Source organism: Crinia signifera, chromosome 3 (genome assembly GCF_055691185.1).
Source record: "Crinia signifera chromosome 3, ASM5569118v1, whole genome shotgun sequence".
Taxonomy (NCBI): Eukaryota; Metazoa; Chordata; class Amphibia; order Anura; family Myobatrachidae; genus Crinia; species Crinia signifera.
Window position 1 is genome coordinate 122,957,810 of NC_139219.1, and position 24,658 is coordinate 122,982,467.

The window sequence follows — 24,658 nt, forward strand, 5'->3', positions numbered from 1 at the left end:
TGAAGGGAAGGACTCTTTATAAGTATTTGTCATTTTTACTGGGATAATTACACCATTAAAATTTGATTTTCCAAAAGGACACTTTTGTAGCTTAAAGACTTTGTCTCAATAGTTCAATCGGTACAGCAAACTTTTAAGGCCGTATGCAAATGAACGGGTAGCTGTGGGCATATATACAAATTAGAATATATTGGGCATGGTATTGCCATCAGACCCCTTTTTGGAGCTGAGATTTATTCTTAAAAACTAGAATTTTTACCTTAGAATTTGAGGGTTCTTAGGTATTTTCCCCGCTAATCCGTCCAGAAACTGTTCCCCTTATGGGGATGATTCTGTAAGGTTATAATTAAATTTAATTAAATTCTTAGTTCAGACTGGGAATTTGATATACCATTCTGTATGTCCATTCACAGTAATACACCTTACTGGTATAGAGTCAGGTGTATACACCCTTGGTATGTTGTTTCGGCCCGGTCCTGATTAACTCATCTGGTGGACACCCTCCCCAATAGGCCACCTAAGATCTGTTAAGAAGGAAGTATTTTTTAATCAGCTAACCGTTTTTGACTCCGTATCGAAGCATCAGAATCTGCTAAATAGTTCACTTAAAACAGGTTCTAGAATCATGGTCTATGACCTTACATACTGAGTCTCCCCAATGATTGGTTAAACTCAATGATTGGATTCCTGCTAATCAATTAAAGTTTGTCTTTCAGTGTAAAATAACCTATTAGGGAAATAATTCCCATACTAGCTTCTACTCCAACAAAACAACAAAAAAACAATGATTGGATTGGCATACATACCAATATAAACTCGAGGACAGGTGCAGCCAGTACACAGTCATACAGTATATTGGTCGGAATGTGGTTATCACTGTCTGATAAGAGATATATGCATATAAATTCTTAGATCCTTGCATCAGGCTAATACTATATTCAAGGTTATACGATGTTATATTTTTAACTCTTATTCCCAACCCTTATAAACATTTCACCACTATATACAATATATTAACAAGGTCATTGTTCCTTCAGAGCGTGTTTTAACAAATGCAAAGTTTTAGCACATTTCAAAAATATCCATAACAGGATGACTTACCCTTCTAGAGATGTGTGTCAGTAAAAAGGTTCAGTGGAAATGAGTCTCTATCTGCTGGCCCAGATATATATAGGGACTAGGGTTAACCCTATACAGGGTTGGGTATATACCGCACAACCTATTTGGAACTATTAGTCCACAAATATAGAAAGAGAGACCCCCAAATATTGTGTCAACAGTGTGGGGGGTGCAGTTCCCAACAGAAACAATGTATTTATACGAGAAGAGGAGAAAGACTGTATAGGGGAACGCACAAATATTAAAACGTAACTTTTATTGATATATTCTAAGATGCCCTATATCTGAATCAGGGGCACTACATAAACAGCGAAAATAGTGAAGAGGTTAAAAAATACATATACTACACAAAGTAAGTGATGGAAGAATAAAGAGTATACACATTTGTTTTACACATTTGTTATTTAGGGAGAGATGTTATAAGGATAGATATTGAGACCGAGACCTCTACGAGGATCAATTTGTTATGTCATATATTAGATTGATAACCGTGGAGAAATATAGACTGTGGGTGAATGATTGATAATCCAGTCAAAACCTGGATTATCCACTTGTGATGGGTATCCCCTCTCACCGGTTCCCCAATCACAAGTGGTGGCACGCTAGTGTTGTTAGGTGTTATGATGTAGGTGGGCACTCGTTGTGAAGGGCGATCCCCTCTCACTGGTTTGCCCCTCACAATAATCGGGTTTAAGATGGCAGTCCCAAAATATTTAGAGATATTTATTTCTCTATTAGGTTATACTTAATTTCAGTATCCCCTTGGTGCCTTTTATAATTTTTACACAAAGAAAAAGACCAACACAGTTGCCACCAATCAAGGTGTATCGCCACACTAGTATCTAGTGTTGATTCAGGAATGCCACTCTCACTGGCATTACCTGTTAGTACTAGTTGTTGGGTTGAATTACCCTCAGTATATTTATTATACTAGTACATAGACACTTAAAATTATTGCACAGTTCAGTGTGAAATTTTCCCTGTGTTATAGTAATTCAGGTGGTATTATTTACTGGCTCAGATTGCCCTCTAATGGTTAAGCCACATGAATTACAAGGCCTTGAAAAAGCTTAAATAGCGAAACGCTGCGTTGGCATCTGTTATATTAGGGAGAAGTCCTCTTAATTTATTATGTAATTGTCATTATGATAAATGAAATATATTGTATGAGATAGGACTAGGATAGACTAGAGACAGGAGAAGTATAAGACATTGTATCAGAGATGTATCTAGTATATGTACTGAACACAATGTTGCATCAGTAATGTGTTTGTAATTCATGTGGCTTAACCATTAGAGGGCAATCTAAGCCAGTAAATAATACCACCTGAATTACTATAACACAGGGAAAATTTCACACTGAACTGTGCAATAATTTTAAGTGTCTATGTACTAGTATAATAAATATACTGAGGGTAATTCAACCCAACAACTAGTACTAACAGGTAATGCCAGTGAGAGTGGCATTCCTGAATCAACACTAGATACTAGTGTGGCGATACACCTTGATTGGTGGCAACTGTGTTGGTCTTTTTCTTTGTGTAAAAATTATAAAAGGCACCAAGGGGATACTGAAATTAAGTATAACCTAATAGAGAAATAAATATCTCTAAATATTTTGGGACTGCCATCTTAAACCCGATTATTGTGAGGGGTGAACCAATGAGAGGGGATCGCCCTTCACAATGAGTGCCCACCTACATCATAACATCTAACAACACTAGCGTGCCACCACTTGTGATTGTGGAACCGGTGAGAGGGGATACCCATCACAAGTGGATAATCCAGGTTTTGACTGGATTATCAATCATTCACCCACAGTCTATATTTCTCCACGGTTATCAATCTAATATATGACATAACGAATTGATCCTCGTAGAGGTCTCTGTCTCAATATCTATCCTTATAACATCTCTCCCTAAATAACAAATGTGTATTTTAACACACAAACTCCTTATTCTTCCATCACTTACTTTGTCTGTGTAGTATATGTATTTTTTAACCTCTTCACTATTTTCGCTGTTTATGTAGTGCCCCTGATTCAGATATAGGGCATCTTAGAATATATCAATAAAAGTTACGTTTTAATATTTGTGCGTTCCCCTATACAGTCTTTCTCCTCTTCTTGTATAAATATATAGGGACTAGTCATGACATCACTTCCTGTGGTTGTTTCATTTGAACAAAGTTATAATTTATAGTTTAGTTTTAAGTGTTGGAATTCCTACCTAATCTATATTGTTCCTAGCACTTCTATAGATAGGCCTTCACTAATTATGAATATTAAGAATATTCTTTATATTGATCACAACTTTCAGGAGATGACTGCCTGGTCCGGACTACCCAGCCTGCTTTGTGGCTGTCAGACCGGTTCCCCTGGCCGTTTTATAGCCTTTCTTTTATTAAATAATTCTCCTTATGGCGTTGGTGGTGTAGTGGGGGAGCAGGGGATCCATCTCCGCTAGATGGATCGCCTCTCCTTCTCTTTGGAGCGGTGGCAGAATTCATCGCCGCCGTATGTAGCCGCACTTCCGGATTGCGTTCCACGGCAACCGGAAGTGCTTTCCACTGGCCGGAAGTGCCATTGTACGGCACTTCCAGTCGCTGCTATCCATCTGCAGCGTTACTAGGAACCTTTTTAAAGGTTCCTAGATGTGAAACCTGATGCTGGAATCGCTATATCCCAACTATTTCTGTTTGCTGGGACTGGATTGGCTCCGTTTATAACTATTAATGCAATTTAATAAGCAATTCCTTACATAAGTGATTTTAATATATAATAGTGACATTTCTCTTTTTTATATATCGTGGTGGTATTTTATTTTATTTAATTCTGCTCATTTGTACGTGTGTTTTATTATAATAATAATTTATTCTCCTTTCCTAATTAGTGTTTATAGTTTTGCTAATAAAAATAATAAACAATAAAAAATAATTAAAAAAAATTAAATTATCATTTAATTTTTATCTAATTAATAGTGCTTATAGTGGTTAATAATTATTTAAATACTAAATAATAAACTCATTAATAAATTGTTACTTTCCTTTATTTGTGACTTTTAGCTATAAATTGGACGTAAGTGTCTATTAAAGTGGAATTTAATTAGTGATCTCCATTATGGAGTAAGTGCATTTAATCCTAAGGGTTTGGACTTCGACTGGTTTTTGAGTCAAAAACCATTAACTACTTAAATACCCGATATGTTCTTTTGGGTCTATTATGGGGTACTATTGTATTATCTAAAATTAGAATGTGCTAATAATTTCTAAATGAACGTACACTCCTGGCTAATCATCCCTCCTTATGATGGCCAATTGGGTTTAGGATATTAGTATTGTTTGGTTACTATGATGTGGACCGGTTTATGGTCTCCCTGATCTATTTAATTATAATCCATCAATGTCCCAAACTTTGCATTTATCATTACACCTACACGCTCTTGTACAGTCTGGATGATTCAAAAAACCATTTCACGAGTTTATAGGGTTGCCGGCCCAGCGGTAAAAGTGGGGTATTAAGGATCCAGGTCCTGCCTATCCCTAGCTTCTGTTGTAAGGGTGTTTAAAGAAACGAAACTATATCAATGTTCTCATTCAGGCCCTTAGGGCTCAGAGTATCCAAGTGGAAAATCCAATATGACTCTCTTTTGGAAAGAAAAAGGTCTCTGTCTCCTCCTCTATCATCAGGTTTAATAAACTCTAGAACCATGAATTTCAGGCTGTCTACCTTGGATTCATGTTTTGTCTGGAAATGTCGGGGAAGGCTATGGTTCTGCACTTTATTCCTAAAATGTTCTTGTATCCTAATTTTAATACTCCTCTTGGTTTTCCCAACATATAGCTTACTGCAGCCACATCTGATCAAATAAATGACATAGTTGGATTCACAGGTAATGGCATCTCTGACCTTAGAAATGGAGGTGTAATTCTTTTCTCTCTCAATGTATTTACAGCAGATACATCTGTTGCAGGGGTAATCCCGTTTCTTCTTGAAAGGAAACCTTTTTCTCGTTGTGTTTTCTCAACCGGTTTTAATCTGCTTGGAGCCAATATGTTTTTCAGATTTGAGGCTTTTCTATAAGTGACTGTAGGTTTCTGAGGGACGGGAAAGTACATGAGAAACCCAATAATGATTTCAACAGATTTGATACCAGACCAAACCATACAACTCGCACATGGCGAAAGCCACAGGAAGATCACAATGAGGTATTTACCAAAAACAGAGAAAAATACCAGCCCTACCATAGGAGACAAAACTATACTCCCCACTATGGAAGAAGGAGGTCTAATAGAACACCTTCATATGGAGACAGAAGAAACACCAACATCTACAGACCTAGGACACCCCCGAGGAGGGAGTTCTACCCCCCGCAGACCAGAAGGTATCGACCAGTATCTCCCCGGATCAATTCCAGCTACTTGTCGATCTTTAACAAATATGTCCGCAACTTAACGCTACAAAGGCATTTTATCAAGAACCCCACCAAAGAGGGTCCACCGTCCCTAGACCCAAAACCAATAGTGGCATTACCATCTAAATACTACCCTGTAGAGTCCAGAGGAAGCCATATCGACATCTTCTATGAAACCGTAAAAGAAGACTTTCAACGCATAAAGAACATCAATGAAAAACACAACAGAAACCTCTCGCCTTCAGAACAGCAAGCCTTGAAAAACCTGAAAAAAGACATGGAGATCGTCATCAAAACAGCGGATAAAGGGGGAGCCTTTGTTGTTCAAGATAGAATTGACTACGTCAATGAAGCCAAAAAACAACTTGAGGACAAGTCCACATATTCAACTATCCCGAATGACCCCACACTACAATATAAAGAGGACCTGTGCAAACTGTTGAGAAAAGCCTGCCAGGAGGAGATCATTTGCCAGAAGGAATATGAATATATGGCAGTGGAAAAACCAAAGATACCCATCTTCTGCCACCTCCCTAAGGTGCATAAGGACAATCAGCATCCACTGGGAAGACCCATAGTGGCTGGGATTAATTCCCTGACACCAAATCTTTCCCACTATTTAGATCTAAGGTTGCAGAAATATGTGAAAATGCAGAGGTCTTACTTGAAAGACTCTACAAGTGTACTTAGGGACTTAAAATCGTTCGAATGGTCACCCGAATATTACTGGTTGACCATCGACGTACAAGCCCTATACACTTCCATCCCCCATAACAAGGGTCTGGAAGCGGTAACGAAAGTTCTGTCAAATGACAGCATGGTCAAACCAGACGAGTGCAAATTCCTAACTGCGGGTATAGAATTTATTCTACACCATAATTATTTTGAATTTGAGGGCACTTTTTTTATGTACAAAACAGGGGTACAGCAATGGGGACAAAATGTGTTTCTTCTTATGCCAACATCTTCATGAATGACTGGGAAGAGAACTATTTGTATGAGGGAGTAGACTATAGGTATCCTAACATTTGTTTTTACAGAAGATACATAGATGACCTCATCGTTGTCTGGAGGGGAGACCTTCGAAGCATAGAAGAATTTATGACAGAAATACAGATAAATCCATACAATCTGAAGTTCCCCTACAAATGTGACTCCAATAAGATAGACTATTTGGACATAGTCTTTGAAACGGGCCATAAAAATATGATCACCACGAAGACCTACTTCAAAGACACAGATGTTAACAGCTATATTCCATCAGAAAGCTGCTACCAAACTGTAGCTTCGACGACACATACTGGAATCAATCCAACATTCTAAAAGAACAGTTTAAAGAAAAAGGCTACAAAGACAATAAAATAACACAAGATCAGAAGAAGGCCTTTACACTGCCAAAGGAAGCTTTACTGGAGGAGAAGATGTCAACTCCCCAAAACACACATCAACAAAGACCCTTTATCACCAATTATAACCAAGAAAATCTGAAGATTAAAAAATGCCTACAAAAACTTTGGCATTTACTTCTCAAAGATCCAATATTGGGCCCTCATCTCCCTCAGAAACCTACAGTCACTTATAGAAAAGTCTCAAATCTGAAAAACATATTGGCTCCAAGCAGATTAAAACCGGTTGAGAAAACACAACAAGAAGAAGGTTTCCTTCCAAGAAGAAACGGGATTACCCCCTGCAACAGATGTATCTGCTGTAAATACATTGAGAGAGAAAAGAATTACACCTCCATTTCTAAGGTCAGAGATGCCATTACCTGTGAATCCAACTATGTCATTTATTTGATCAGATGTGGCTGCAGTAAGCTACATGTTGGGAAAACCAAGAGGAGTATTAAGATTAGGATACAAGAACATTTTAGGAATATCAGGAATAAAGTGCAGAACCATAGCCTTCCCCGACATTTCCAGACAAAACATGAATCCAAGGTAGACAGCCTGAAATTCATGGTTCTAGAGTTTATTAAACTTGATGATAGAGGAGGAGACAGAGACCTTTTTCTTTTCAAAAGAGTCATATTGGATTTTCCACTTGGATACTCTGAACCCTAAGGGCCTGAATGAGAACATTGATATAGTTTCGTTCCTTTAAACACCCTTACAACAGAAGCTAGGGATAGGCAGGACCTAGATCCTTAATACCCCACTTATACCGCTGGGCCGGCAACCCTATAAACTCGTGAAATGGTTTTTTGAATCATCCAGACTGTACAAGAGCGGGTAGGTGTAATGATAAATGCAAAGTTTGGGACATTGATGGATTATAATTAAATAGATCAGGGAGACCATAAACCGGTCCACATCATAGTAATCAAACAATACTAATATCCTAAACCCAATTGGCCATCATAAGGAGGGATGATTAGCCAGGAGTGTACGTTCATTTAGAAATTATTAGCACATTCTAATTTTAGATAATACAATAGTACCCCATAATAGACCCAAAAAAAACATATCGGGTATTTGAGTAGTTAATGGTTTTTGACTCAAAAACCAGTCGAAGTCCAAACCCTTAGGATTTAATGCACTTACTCCATAATGGAGATCACTAATTAAATTCCACTTTAATAGACACTTACGTCCAATTTATAGCTAAAAGTCACAAATAAAGGAAAGTAACAATTTATTAATGAGTTTATTATTTAGTATTTAAATAATAATTATTAACCACTATAAGCACTATTAACCCCTTCCTGACACAGCCAGTTTTTGCCTTCCTGACAGAGCCCTTTTTTTCAAATCTGACATGTATCACTTAAGTGGGGATAACTTTTTTTTGCTTTTACTTATCCCAGTGATTTTGAGATTGTTTTCTCGTGACACATTGTACTTCAAATTAGTGGTAAATTTGGGTCGATACAGTCTGTGTTTTTTTGTGAAAATTACCAAAATGTCGTAAAAAAATGGAAAATTTAGCAATTTGCAAAATGTTAAATTTTCTGCTTGTGAGACAAATAATCATACCACTCAAAATAGTTAATAACTAACATAGACCATATGTCTACTTTATGTTTCCATCATTATTTCAACTTCCTTTTAATTTTTTTGGACACTAGGAGGCTTACAATATGAATAGCAAATTCTCAAATTTTCAAGAAAATTTCAAACACTGATTTTTTTAGGGACCAGTTCAGTTCTGATGTGACTTTGAGGGACTTGTATGTGAGACACCCCCATAAATGATGCCATTTCAAAAACTGCACCCCTCACAGTATTCAAAACAGCATTTTGGAAGTTTGTTAACCCTTTAGGTGTTTCACAGGAATTAAAATAAAGTGTAGGTGAAATTTCAAAATTTCATTTTTTTTGCAGATTTGCAATTTTAATACATTTTTCTAAGGAACACAGTAGATTTTACTAGAGAAATGTGACTAAAAATTGATTCCCCCAATTCTTTTGTTTTCATAAATATCCTATATGTGGCCCTAGTGTGCACGTTGACCAAACCACAGGCTTCATAATAGAAGGAGCACCTACTTGATTTTGGAGCCTCCTTTTTATGAGATTATTTTTTAGGCACCATGTAGGTTTCTAGGCACCATAAGATGCTAAAATTTAGGAACCCCCCCACAAGTGACCCCATTTTGCAAACTACACCCCTCAGGGAATTCATCTAGGGGTATAGTGTACATTTCAAAACCCCAGGGGTTTCACCAATTTTGATACAACTGGGCAGTAAAAATGAAAAATTACATTTTTTTTTTTTTATCCTCAATATTCTTTATTCAATTTTCCGTACATATAAAAACACAGAAGCAGTTACAACATTTACCTTACATACCACATACAATTAACATTACATTTAGATGATATAAGTACAGTTTACTGTCTTAGTTCTATTGACTAGTTCCCTTTTATCAATTATTCACATGCTAGAGTTGGCTTACTAGCCCTTTCCTCCTTTTTTCCCTTCCCAGTTATGTTATCTTTTATTTTACGTGTTTGTGAGCATACGAGTCGTTACAAAGGACTTCAGCTATTGATTCACATTCTCCCTCTTTCCAGCCCATTCCCCACTTTCTTCCGTTATATAGTATGTGACATTAGTGTTATGAAAAATTACATTTTTTTACACAAAAATGCAGTTCTGGCTCAAAATTTTTCATTTTCAGAAGGTATGAAGGAGAAAAAGCACCCCAAAATCTGTGCCCCAATTTCTCCCGAGTACGGCAATGCCTCACATGTGACCAAAAAATACCATTTGGGTGCATGGCAGGACTCAGAAGGGAAGGAGTGATTTTTGGATTTTGCAGCTCAGATTCTGGTGGAATGTTGGTGGGTGCTATGTCGCATTAGCAAGACCCCCCAAGCACCAATACAGTGGAACCCCCCCCACAAGTGACCCCATTTTGCAAACTACACCCCTCAGGGAATTCATCTAGGGGTATAGTGTACATTTCAAACCCCCAGGGGTTTCACCAATTTTGATACAACTGGGCTGTGCAAATGAAAAATTACATTTTTTACACAAAAATGCAGTTCTGGCTCAAAATTTTTCATTTTCACAAGGAATGAAGGAGACAAAGCACCCCAAAATCTGTGCCCCAATTTCTCCCGAGTACGGCAATGCCTCACATGTGACCAAAAAATACCATTTGGGTGCATGGCAGGACTCAGAAGGGAAGGAGTGATTTTTGGATTTTGCAGCACAGATTCTGGTGGAATGTTGGTGGGTGCTATGTCGCATTAGCAAGACCCCCAAAGCACCAATACAGTGGAACCCCCCCAGAAGTGACCCCATTTTGCAAACTACACCCCTCAGGGAATTCATCTAGGGGTATAGTGTACATTTCAAACCCCCAGGGGTTTCACCAATTTTGATACAACTGGGCAGTGAAAATGAAAAATTACATTTTTTTACACAAAAATGCAGTTCTGGCTCAAAATTTTTCATTTTCAGAAGGTATGAAGGAGAAAAAGCACCCCAAAATCTGTGCCCCAATTTCTCCCGAGTATGGCAATGCCTCATATGTGACCAAAAAATACCAGTTGGGTGCATGGCAGGACTCAGAAGGGAAGGAGTGATTTTTGGATTTTGCAGCTCAGATTCTGGTGGAATGAATGGTGGGTGCTATGTGGCATTAGCAAGACCCCCAAAGCACGGTGAAATGATGAACCTAATAATCCATAGATGTGTGGTATATTTTAAAACACTCCTTTATACATAGGCTGGGTTTTTTCGGGGCAAGTTTCACAGTGGAAAATAGTTTCCTTTCTTATTCCCTTTTTATAGCAAACTTTGCACCTTTTTTGTGTCCTGCCCTTTCTTGCAGTGGAGGGGATTTCGTTAGGAAAATGCTGCCCTGGTACAATACGGGGGCCAGTACTAGAAGTACTGGGGCCCTCTGCCTGCTGGTTCCCAAATATTAGGCCCTTTATGACTTCCTCTTGAAAGTGCATAAATGTCCCCCTCTGGCTGGTAGAATAGCACGTAAGCGTTATACAGTGCCATCTGAATGATATACACGGCCAGCTTCTTGTACCAGATTTTTGTTTTCCGCAGGGCACTGTACGGCTTCAGTACCTGATCTGAAAGATCCACTCCGCCCATGTACCTATTGTAATCTAGGATACAATTAGGTTTTGAGGTGTGGGTACTGGTACCTCGTACAGGGATGGAGGTGGTACTGTCTCCATGAATTGTTGTCAGTATAAGGACATCCCTCTTGTCCTTATATTTGACCAACAACATATTTTCGGTGCATATTCCCCTGCTTTCACCCCTTCTCATTACTTGGGCAATGTGCGTTTTTGGGAGGCCTCTTTGGTTCTTACGCACAGTACCGCAAGCTGCTGTACCTCTTGAACCAAGGGCCTTAAACAGGGGGATGCTAGTGTAAAAGTTATCCACATAGAGGTGATAACCTTTATCCAGGAAGGGGTGCACTAAATCCCAGACAATGTTTCCACTAACACCTACGAGGGAGGGGGGGCATTCTGGCGGTTCAATTCTTGAATCCTTCCCTTCATATACCCTAAACCTGTGGGTGTACCCTGAGGTGCTTTCACACAGCTTATACATTTTTATGCCATACCTTGCCCTCTTACTGGGAAGGTACTGGCGGAATTTAACCCTTCCTTTAAAATGTATAAGGGACTCGTCAATACAAATAAATTTTTCAGGGATGTACATCTCTGCAAATTTGGCACTGAAATGATCAATGACCGGCCTGACTTTGAATAGCCGGTCAAAGGTGGGATCATCTCTGGGTGGGCACAGTGTATTATCGGTGTAATGTAAAAATTTAAGGATTATCTCAAAACGAGCCCGAGTCATGGCCATACGGTAAAATGGGGTGCTGTACAGAACATCTGTACTCCAATATTGCCTAATTTCTGGCTTTTTTACTATGCCCATATGTAACACCAGACCCCAAAACGTCATCATCTCTACTGCATCTACAGGGGTCCACCTAGCAAATGATGACGTGGGGTTTTGAGCAATAAACTGCTGGGCATATAAATTAGTTTGGTCCAACATTAAATTTATAAAATCATCAGAGAAAAATAATTTGAAAAAGTCAATTTCTCTGAGACCTGCTGAATCAAATTGGATTCCTGGGATGGCCAAAAACTCAGGAACCTGGGGCTCAAAATTGTCTGGTGGTGGGGTCCATACGGGATCAATCATTTGGGGGGGGGTCTCAGCTGCTCTACGGGGGCGTCTTTGAGGGGGTCCCTCATCAGCAGAGGAGGAAGAGGAGCTTAAGGCGAATCGTTCAAATTCCCCGCTTGCATCACTGGCTGTGTCAGAGTCAGAGGCAAGCATGGCATATGCCTCCTCCGCTGAATACATTCTTCTGGATGACTGGGATGACATTTGGGATGACATTTGGGATGCCATTTTTATTTTTGTGTTTCTGTAAGTGTAATGTTTCAACACGTGTATAGTGTAGGGGGGGTACAAACTTTATTTCAACACGGGGGGTATGTAGTGTGTAGTGTGTATGTAGTGCAGAAAAAAAAATACTTTATACAGGAATTTGATCCCAATAAAAAAAAAAAAAATTGAAGGGGTTTAAAAAAAAAAAAAAAGGTCCTGCGCCAAAAATTGAGCACAGATGTTGGTCAGTAACGTCCGTCACTGAACAGCGCTCAAAGGCAACAGGACACCCACAAAAACAACGTGGGTGTAAAAACAAAAAAAAACAATTTAAAAAAAACTGCAGAAAAAAAAATGATATCAACCTGTGCCAAAAATGCTGTTCAGTGATTGTACGTCACTGATCAGCGGCCACAGGACACCCACACAAGCAACGTGGGTGTAAAAACAAAACCCCACTGCACTCTCCAAAAAAAAAAACAACTGCAGATCAGTGATGCAGTGATGCACCACTGATTAGCAGTGAGGGGCAGCAGACACACAACCTGACAGGGTATATATATAAAAAAAAAAACTGGACCCCCAAAAAGTTGCTGATTAATTAATTTAAACTGACCAGCACAAAAGGGGGGGCAGCAGTAAGTTGCACACGCAGCACAACCTTTGCTGCAACTGACAGGTATATATATAAAAAAAAAACCCTGGACCCCCAAAAAGTTGCTGATCAGTTAATTAATCAGCACAATCAGCACAAAAGGGGGGGCAGCAGTCAGTTGCACAGGCAGCACAACCTTTGCTGCAACTGACAGGTATATATATTAAAAAAAAACCTCTGCACCCCCAAAAAGTTGCTGATCACCTCAGATATAGTGATCAGCACAAAAGGGGGTGCAGCAGACACAAAATATAGCACTCTCTATCACTCTCTGTCACTCTCTGTCCCTATCTCTCACGATCTGTCCCTATCTCTCACGATCTGTGACTCTATGACACTGCAGCAGCAGCACACACACAGAAGTCACAAGATCACAAGATCCAGGAAGCATCCAACTGCTGGCAGCACGCTACCAGCGGTGATCAGCGGTGATCAGGTAAGTATCAGGCAAGGATCAGGTATGTATCACGACAGATTGGCACGGTGACCGCTCTGCACGCAATTCCAGACCGGAATGGCGTCTGCAGCGCAGTCACCGTTCGTTTAAATCACGCGCCTTGGCTGTGATTGGTCCGTGGGTCCCACGGACCAATCACAGCCTTGGGGGCAGGTGGGGTGAGGTGTCGTCGTCACCGATGACCCCCTCATGCCCCCTGACGCCCGGCGGTGATTGACACCTGTGTTACCGAGCGTCTGATTCGCCGGTAACACAGGAAACCGCTGTGAATGGCTGTTCACACTGAACAGCCAATCACAGCGATCGCCGACGGGGGGGGCGGCATCGCAGCCCCCCCTGGGCATGCAGGGACATGTCTGCTGTCAGGGACAGCAGACATCGTCCCTCTGTCACTGCGTCTCTAGACGCAGTGGCACTTTGAAGTCATGACGTATATATACGTCATGTGTCGGGAAGTACATCCCGGCCATGACGTATATATACGTCAAATGTCGGGAAGGGGTTAATTAGATAAAAATAAATGATAATTTAATTTTTTATTTATTTTTTATTGTTATTATTTTTCATTATTGTTTATTTTTATTAGCAAAAATATAAACACTAATTTGGAAAGGAGAATAAATTATTATTAGAATAAAACACACGTACAAATGAGCAGAATTAAATAAAATAATACAACGATATATAAAAAAGAGAAATGTCACTATTATATATTAAAATCACTTATGTAAGGAATTGCTTATTAAATTGCATTAATAGTTATAAACAGAGCCAATCCAGTCCCAGCAAACAGAAATAGCTGGGATATAGCGATTCCAGCATCAGGTTTCACATCTAGGAACCTTTAAAAAGGTTCCTAGTAACGCTGCAGACGGATAGCAGCGACTGGAAGCGCCGTACAATGGCACTTCCGGCCGGTGGAACGCACTTCCGGTTACGGTGGAACACAATCCGGAAGTGCGGCTACATACGGCGGCGATGAATTCTGCCACCGCTCCAAAGAGAAGGAGAGGCGATCCATCTAGCGGAGATGGATCCCCTGCTCCCCCACTACACCACCAACGCCATAAGGAGAATTATTTAATAAAAGAAAGGCTATAAACGGCCAGGGGAACCGGACTGACAGCCGCAAAGCAGGCTGGGTAGTCTGGCCCAGGCAGTCATCTCCTGAAAGTTGTGATCAATATAAAGAATATTCTTAATATTCATAATTAGTGAAGGCCTATCTATAGAAGTGCTAGGAACAATATAGATTAGGTAGGAATTCCAACACTTAAAACTAAACTATAAATTATAACTTTGTTCAAATGAAACAACCACAGGAAGTGATGTCATGACTAGTCCCTATATATATCTGGGCCAGCAGATAGAGACTCTCATTTCCACTGAACCTTTTTACTGACACACATCTCTAGAAGGGTAAGTCATCCTGTTATGGATATTTTTGAAATGTGCTAAAACTTTGCAATTGTTAAAACACGCTCTGAAGGAACAATGACCTTGTTAATATATTGTATATAGTGGTGAAATGTTTGAGGGTTGGGAATAAGAGTTAAAAATATAACATCGTATAACCTTGAATATAGTATTAGCCTGATGCAAGGATCTAAGAATTTATATGTATATATATCTCTTATCAGACAGTGATAACCACATTCCGACCAATATACTGTATGACTTTGTACTGGCTGCACCTGTCCTCGAGTTTATATTGGTATGTATGCCAATCCAATCATTGTTTTTTTGTTGTTTTGTTGGAGTAGAAGCTAGTATGGGAATTATTTCCCTAATAGGTTATTTTACACTGAAAGACAAACTTTAATTGATTAGCAGGAATCCAATCATTGAGTTTAACCAATCATTGGGGATACTCAGTATGTAAGGTCATAGACCATGATTCTAGAACATGTTTTAAGTGAACTATTTAGCAGATTCTGATGCTTCGATACGGAGTCAAAAACTGTTAGCTGATTAAAAAATACTTCCTTCTTAACAGATCTTAGGTGGCCTATTGGGGAGGGTGTCCACCAGATGAGTTAATCAGGACCGGGCCGAAACAACATACCAAGGGTGCATACACCTGACTCTATACCAGTAGGTGTATTTCTGTGAATGGACATACAGAATGGTATATCAAACTCCCAGTCTGAACAAAGAATTTAATTAAATTTAATTATCACCTTACAGAATCATCCCCATAAGGGGAACAGTTTCTGGACGGATTAGCGGGGAAAATACCTAAGAACCCTCAAATTCTAAGGTAAAAATTCTAGTTTTTAAGAATAAATCTCAGCTCCAAAAGGGGTCTGATGGCAATACCATGCCCAATATATTCTAATTTGTATATATGCCCACAGCTACCCGTTCATTTGCATACGGACTAAAAAGTTCGCTGTACCGATTGAACTATTGAGACAAAGTCTTTAAGCTACAAAAGTAAGTGTCCTTTTGAAAAATCAAATTTTAATGGTGTAATTATCCGAGTAAAAATGACAAATACTTATAAAGAGTCCTTCCCTTCAGGAATTCTCTATTTCAGAGTAAATTACATTTCGAATCATCTGAGTGATATTTAAAAATGGTACATTTTTTCCACCAGGCACCTCTGAAAGGACTTAAGTGCATAAACATCTTGTCGGAGTCCCATCCTATTTAAAAAAAATTGTTGAAAGTGTATCTATGCTTTTTGGTATGTCAATTGTTCAAATTATCCACAAACTACATGGAAACCTGTTTTTCTTCTTTTTCTTTTGTGTTCTTCTTCTTATCACCTGTTCTTCCGTCTTCTCGTAATATATTATATCATCAATCGATGTATTTAGACTATTTAGCCAATTAAAAGTTAGTCTAATAATTCTTCAAAAGTAAAGTCCTCATACTATGTTATTATTAAATTAATAGATGTATGAATTGTTATGTATAATTTTATAAAAAAGAATATATGTATTTTTTATGTTTATAGCGAACCCCTGATGAAGTCCCATGTGGGGACGAAACGCGCCGGGATCGTTTATTTGCTGTTGTGAACTGTACCACCGAACTTTTTATGGTCTGAAACAATCACCACTGTTATGTGGAACAAGAGACATTTTAATAAATTTATATGAACTTTGGACTTTACTTTTTGTTCTGAAATCTGTCAAAAGGCTATATAGACCCAATCACTGAGGGTCTAAACAAGGGGCGCCAACTTTCAATTGCTATCTACATTCTCCTTGTCCCCGTCCAACAGGGGTCTTTGTAAGTCCGGCAGCCCAAACATAGTCATCATAAAATAAGTGGCGCGAAACAAGAGTCTTTTCTCTCTCTCTCTCTCTCTCTCTCTCTCTCTCTCTATAGATATAGACTGCCACTATACTGCTGTGGTGATTGACTGCCACTATACTGCTGTGGTGATTATGTTATTTGTACCCTGAACCCATGCCAACTTCATGCTATCAGTTGCAACCCCAGTATGTATCTGAATTACAACTTATGAAGTAAAACCTTTTTCTTGAAATTGGAGTGCTGCCTCATATATCCATTTGGGTATCAAGTTTTCCTATTATCTATAAGGCTGGCACCCATCTGTTGCCCTAAAGATTTCTAGTGAGTGCGTATCACACCAAGTTTGTCTATATCTATCTATATATATATATATATATATATATATATATATATATATATATATATATATATCTCTATCTATCTATCTATCTATCTATCTATATATATATATATATATATATATCTATATATATATATGACAGTTGGGTTCTCAGGTTGGCACTCTGGTTAAAGATAAAACTGTTCCGGTGCCAGGCACATAATGTGGTTAATAGAAAGCACTTACCCCCACGCAGAAAGGATTGGAGCCGGCACACGGTAGTAGGTGAAGAAAAAAAAGGGTTTATTGCAATTACATCATTGCACAAAGAGACAGCTGCCGACCTGACAGCCGTTTCAACTGCATGTGTCTCTGATGAAAACTGCTCACATGCAGTTGAAACGGCTGTCAGGTCGGCAGCTGTCTCTTTGTGCAATGATGTAATTGCAATAAACTCTTTTTTTCTTCACCTACTACCGTGTGCCGGCTCCAATCCTTTCTGCGAGGGGGTAAGTGCTTTCTATATATATCTATATATATATATATATATATATATATATATATATATATATATATATATATATATATATATATATATATATATATATATATATATATATATATAGATATGGAAGGTAAAGCAGGTGATGGACGTGCGGCGCTGATTCCTTAGCACCACTCCAGCAATGGACTAGCTCAAACAGGGTACACCTGGGGCTAGTGCACTATATCCACAATATGAATAGCAGCCACCTCTTTGAACTCTCGGGAGGGGGAAGAATCTGTCAAAAAGAAGGACAAGAGGGGCGCTCCATAGTGCAGAAATGACAATTTAATAACAACATATCCCCTTAGGACAAACTTCTCAATCATGGCATCTAACTGAATAGAGGCAACACCATCATCGTTGCATATCCCCCTGACCCTAAGGAATTGGGACAGGGGCAGTCCTGATACATAGATATTTTATGAAAGATCGAGAGACAGTTGGCTGACAAGAAAACCTATGTTATGTTATCATGTGACCCGACAATTATCTATAAACGGGAACTAGATCTATTCCTGAAAGATGCAGTCCAAGCCGGAGCTATAACCCGGGAGATTATGGACTTGTTAACCACTGCCTATCCTACGAAACTCCTACTATACACCCTCCCGAAGGTTCATAAGAGCCTGGTGGACCCCCCTGGCAGACCCATCATCTCTGCCAGGGGGTCCATCTTTCATAAAATATCTATGTATCTGGACACTTATCTTCAACCGTGTGTGCAGAATTCTGAACATGTCTTACAGGACACTACAGCTCTTTTATTTGCTCTAGACAAACTTGACAATATAGCAGATGTACAGTTTCTTGCTAGCATAGATGTTAGTTCACTTTACACGTGTATACCCCACGCCCAGGGCATTTTTTTGCGCACTATTAGAAATGGTTTTAACTAAAAACTATTTCTATTATGATGGAAATTTTTACCTCCAGTTGGCTGGGTGCGCTATGGGGGCATTGGTCCCACCGGCTTACGCGAATGCCTACATGATAGCGGTGGAGCGAGATATATTTTTCACACAGGACCAAGTCATGAAGAATATCGTCTATTATTTAAGATTTAAAGACAATATGATTTTATTGTGGCGTGGAGACAAAGATGCCTTGGAGTTGGTCATCTCTGATCAGAATTGCAGCAATAGTCCAGTGAAATTAACTTGTAACATCTGACCAATCGTTGATTTTCTGGATGTCAGAATACAACTGATTGAGTGAGTTAAAAACATCACTGTTTGTGAAACCCACAGATAGAAATGTGCTGTTACCACCTTCTAGCTTTCACCCAATATTTGTACAAAAAGGACTGCCCCTGTCCCAATTCCTTAGGGTCAGGAGGACATGCAACGATGATGGTGTTGCCTCTATTCAGTTAGATGCCATGATTGAGAAGTCCTAAGGGGATATGATTGATCAAAACTTGATAGAGTCAAAAGGAAAGTTATGGACAGGACCAGAGAGAGTGTACTTGGTAAATCCTCTAAGAAGGACCTTAAGAATACCATCATTTGGCCCAATAGGTACAAAAGTTACTAAAAAGTATTGGCCTATTGTAAGTTCTGATCCTAAATTGACATCCCTACATAACAAAAAAATTATGACGAGTTACTCAAAAGGAAAAAACATCCGAGATTATGTAGTGCACACGGATGTGACCAACCTTGGCAAGAAAAGCACCAATGTATCTTGGGGGACCCCAAAACTTGGTTGTTTTAAATGCACAGATTGTGTGACATGTGGATATATGCTCACAGGGAGCACCATTAAACATTCTATTTAATCTAAAGTGTTAAAGATTCACCACAGGTTGGGGTGTGCTTCTACCCACGTAGTATATGTATATGTTGCAAACATGGAAGGTCTGTGAGGAGGGAGTGCCGTAATTGCGCCTCCCTTCTTCTTGAACACACACACACACACACCAAAAATAGGGACAGTGCACGATAAAGACGTGTGCCAAAAACGTATGCCATGGCTTTGTGGGAAAGGGGTGTTGCCACCTAATAGTACCAATTTACATTACACCACACACTGTGCTAGGTAGAACTCCTTAGACACACTTTACAAGTATTCCGCACATGTAATGCCCATTTCACATGGTCACACACCACAATGGCCATTTCACATTATGTCGCACACCATAATGCCTATTACATATTATACCACACACCATATTGGCCATTACATATTCTATCACAAATAATACTATAAAAAGAAGTAGTTCACTTCTTAGTGAGCCTTTTAACGCCCAGCGAATCTACCCACCGCACTGCAAATGGATGTTTTGTATAAACATCCATTTGCAGGGTAGTGTGCGGGCCCGGAATCATTCAATGGTTACCGACCATTTAATGATTTGTACAGTGCTTGCAAATCTAAGTCCGTCTCTGCTGACTTAGACTTGCGGCGTCCTGCTCTGAGATCTGGGCGTGTCAGCTGCCCGCCCCTAGTAGGCAGGTATCTGCTTGCATTTGCATGGGGGCACCCAGCATTTTCCTGAGCGCACCCTGCTTATGTTAATTCCCCCCTGACCACCTCCAACCCCAAACCCCCCCCCCCTTGCGAGACTGTGCAAATCTCCGAAGCCACCCAGACAGAAACCCAACATCGATCCCACGTATGAACACGCGGGGGAGGGGGCGGAGCCATCTAGAATCAGGGCCATAGTCTCCTACTATGGAAAGTGGTTCACCCCCTCTGAAAACCGTTCATTGTTTATGCGCTGACCTATTTTTCACCCACCGATTTTTACATCATCGCTCCTCATACAGTGTGTATGAGGCTGTAGAGACACTTGGATGACATTTTTTTTTTTTTTTTATTGGTTTGAAATCTTTATAGAAGCAACTTTGTATTGTCAGTTTCAAATTTAATGTCTTGTAACCAGAATAATATATGAATAATACTATCTAATAGATTGTAACCTCCAAGTCTGTCTGTTGTTGCCTAGTTTGTTTTATCACTGTCTACTATTGTAAAGTGCAATGGAATCTGCTGCGCTATATAAGAAACTGTAAATAAATAAATAAATAAATCTAATGTTCCTTTTTAATTAATTTCTGTATTTCTGTACAGCAATGACCACTTACTTTTTTTAATGATATAAGTGGAGGTTGAGTTATGCCCCTTTCCCACTGCAGCTAAAAATCGGTAAATTGCCGATTTTCAGCGCAATTTACCGTTTTAAGGCTGCAGTGGGAAAGTGACAGAGTTGAAATACCGTTTAAAGCTAATTGGTATTTCAACCCGTTTTTAAAGCAGAGTCCTACACGTTAAAATAACGTTTAAGAGGCAGTGGGAATGCCTCTTAAACGTTATTTAGCCTCCAGGCAGTCCCAGTGCCTGATGAGACCTAGTAGTTCTCACTTTGTGCATGTGTAATGTGTGCACTGGCATAATAATGAGCCGCTCATTACATATGCGCATATGTAATGAGCAGCTCATTAGTATGCACGTGCACTCATTACATATGCGCAAAGTGAGAACTACTAGGTCTCATCAGGCACTGGGACTGCCTGTACCCCGCATGGACCCCCGCTGCCTCCCCACTGCCCTGCATCCCCGTGCAGGTAAGTACAAGGGGAGGGGAAGTGGGGGCACAGGGCAGGTAGGGGGGGGGTTAGGCACTCTTTACACTGGGGGGGGGGGGAGATTAGGCACTCTTTACACTGGGGGAAGGGGGGGGTTATGCACTCTACATTTTACACGGTTCACTGCAATGGGAATGGTACTTAAATGGTATTTAAAACGGTAATCTGCTGCAGTGGGAATGCTAATACCGTTTTAAATACCATTTAAGATTACCAGTACTTTAAACTGGTCTGCAGTGGGAAAGCAGCATAATCCTATTGTTTGTTTTCTGTAGCTATTGTTTTTAATAAAAATTCTAGCTAGGATACTATAGGGGTCTTGCTTTTCCCCTACAAGGCACCATTGCTTGTATACTGCCTGCTGTACAGACTAAGAAGGAATCTTGGATGAATAACAGTATGTTTAGTTAATTGTACATTTTTCTTGACTTTGTGTCAGCACCAATTATTACTTTATAGTTCATCAAATAAATAACATCATCTTTGCTCATTATACATAGATTAAATCATCTAATAATTTCAAACAACAAGATTTCTTCAATAAACTTCTCTGTGGCTCAGTTTGGTAAGTTCTGTTTTCCCTTTTAAATCTAACAGTCCTTTTCTTAAGTTATGAAGTGGAAATCTATTTTGTTTACATTTTTTATTTTTTAGGAGACAGCACTGAAATGTTTCCTGCTGTAAATAGATTGTTAGTCGATGGCAATAATGTATCACAGGTAAGTTATGATTTTTAATTGAATATACTGTATGTTTATGCATACTCGTTATTTAATCAATTGCCATTAATATTTTGACCTTTATATTGGTAGCGTAAAGAGCTATTACCTTTTTATTCAGCAGGAGGTTTATATAGATAGTATACTCAAGATCAAAGATTCATGTTTGTAAATTTTTGATACACTGGCTTAGAACTGGTTCCAAATTCAATTTGTCTTGTTCATTTAACTGGAGTAAAAAATGATGATGGCCTCGGACTGTAGCATGCTATTTATGGCATATTGTAAACCCAAAAATAAATCACTGTTATGTGAGCCTGCAGGCTTCCTCCAGGCTAATTGAATAGCTCACCAGCCGGCTAAAACATTGATTTTATATATATATATATATATATATATATATATATACATATATATATATATATATATATATATATATATATATATATATATATGCAGATAATGAGAACTAAAGCGCCACAAATACTTGCTGGATCACCCAGCTGAATAGTCCTGTAATTAACACAAAAACAATTTGCACCAAAGTCTGTGTAATAAGTCCCAGCAGCAACCTTTCTCCAATGGGGGAACCTCTGGGATCCACAGAGGGGAGAGATCTATGCAGAAATAAGAAGAAAGGTGCGCTTCATAGTGCATTAAAAGGAGTTTATTTAGGATAAAACACAATATCCCAGGTACATATCAAGATAGCCTTGTACCAAATCAATAATCGCTGTGGACTGGGTACCACAAGGTATGAAAATTAAGCCAAAGGCAGAGCTGCTCACGTCACAGGAACGGTGTCTGCCCGAACAACCTCGGATGGTCCGCCAGGTTGGTTTGCCGTGCAGGTCAGCGGGGATGCCGGGGACGAAGGGAGCCTGAGAAGCGACGTCAGCCAGCAATAGGATCAAACACCGGTGGGGGACGTAGGCCACGCCCTGGCGCGTTTCGTCACTGGGACTTCGTCAGAGCGCCCTCGGCTCCCTTTTTACTGGTGACTTGGGACTATATTTTAGCGCATGATCTTACATTTTTTTGTCCCATATATATATATATATATATATATAATCTTCCATATATGCCGGCACTCCAATTATATTCAACAGCTTGGTCGGTGCACTCCCAATAAATTTGTAGACTTCCAAAAATGAAGGCACACGACACAGGATAAACTTTTTCACCGCAGGTGTATTATGGCTAGTAACATCTAGCGCTCTCAGGGGATACAACCCCCGTCATCAGGATGGTAGCCACACAGGTACAATGGTGTAGTCAGAACCCTGACTCCTCCCCAAACAACATTTATATACAGAACATGTTTGATTACTCACCTGTCCAGTCGCCCAGCTCCCGCGGCCGCACATCGCCATACCGGAAGTGCGTCATCGCACATTCTACAGGACACAGGAAGCTCCCTCCTGGAATGCACAGCGTGCGCTCCAAGACCCACTTCCGCGTTCCACTGGGTGAAGACGTGTCTCTTCCTTGGTGGGCGGTGCTGCCCCCCGTGGATGCCGGCGCTAAAGGACAGGAAAATGCCTAAACAAAAACAATAATAACAACGATGAGACAGTGAACAAAAAACACATACACAATACATACCCCATTATAAGAGATACATATATAAAGCCAGAAAACTACATTAGATATACATATACTATTGTATATACATAACACATAGCTTAATAATTGGGTTATTGATTAAGCTCAACCAACCGGTGGGCAATATCAGGACTCCTCATGCAAGATAAAGAAATCTTAGACTATACGGCATCAATATGGACATAACTTGAATTGCACAGATACATGGATTAAAAAATGTGAAAGGATAATTAGGTGAGACTATTCCAATTAATCTTGTCATTGAGACCACCTGGTTTGGTGGTCCCAAGTCTCAAGATCCATTGGGTCTCCCTAATAAGCAATCTTTGGGCTCGATCACCTCCCCTGGCACTTAATGGGACCTGATCCAACATAAAGTACTTTAAAGATGACAGAGGGTGACCCATGCTTTTAAAATGACGTGGGACCGGCTGGTCCACATCCTTCCCCTTCAAACTCAAGTCAATAGATGACTGATGGGCCGCCATCCTCTCTTTAAACATGCGGGTTGTTTGGCCCACATACCATAACCCACAAGGGCAAATGATAGCATATACCACGTGTGAAGAGGAACACGTGAGTACAGATATAATATCATACCTCTTATTGCAGTGGGGATGTTGAAAGTCCTTACACTTAATCAAATATTTACATGTAATACAGCTACCACAGCTATAGCACCCAGGGGGTTTCCTATACACATTGGGCGGGGTCACGGAAGAATACTCCGATATATCCGCATGGACCAACCGGTCCCTAAGGTTCCTCCCCCGAGTATATGCAAGCAATGGTCTGTGGTCTTTAAGGCCAGGTAGCTCATTGTCCATACGAATGATAGGCCAGAGAGCCCTAGATGCTCTCTGAACGATGGGGCTTGACGACGAGAATTCATGAACCCAAGGGATCATCTTCTCTTTTTTCTTTGGTTTTGGGCACCACAGGGCTTCAGGGTCCATATCCAGAACCTGTTGTTTCTGTATGGCCAACAGGTCCCTATCATAACCTCTGACCAGGAACCTTTCTATCATGAGATCTAATTCATGCGGTAACCTCTCTGTATCACTGGTCAGCCGTGCCACCCTGAGCATCTGTGAGAGGGGCAGACCCTTTTTAAGGGATGGGGGGTGGTGGCTGGAG

General features: G+C 39.8%; 1 protein-coding gene across 4 annotated transcripts in view; it reads left to right on the plus strand.

Moving 5' to 3' along the window:
- The window catches only part of TBCE (tubulin folding cofactor E), a 116,524-nt gene that overhangs the window by 55,485 nt on the left and 36,381 nt on the right, over positions 1-24,658 (plus strand). For all 4 annotated transcript variants that reach the window (XM_083176452.1, XM_083176451.1, XM_083176454.1 and 1 more), the window contains exons 10-11: positions 21,698-21,762; positions 21,852-21,916. In XM_083176452.1, the coding sequence (XP_083032578.1) occupies positions 21,698-21,762; positions 21,852-21,916 (130 nt within the window). The remainder of the gene's footprint in view (positions 1-21,697; positions 21,763-21,851; positions 21,917-24,658) is intronic.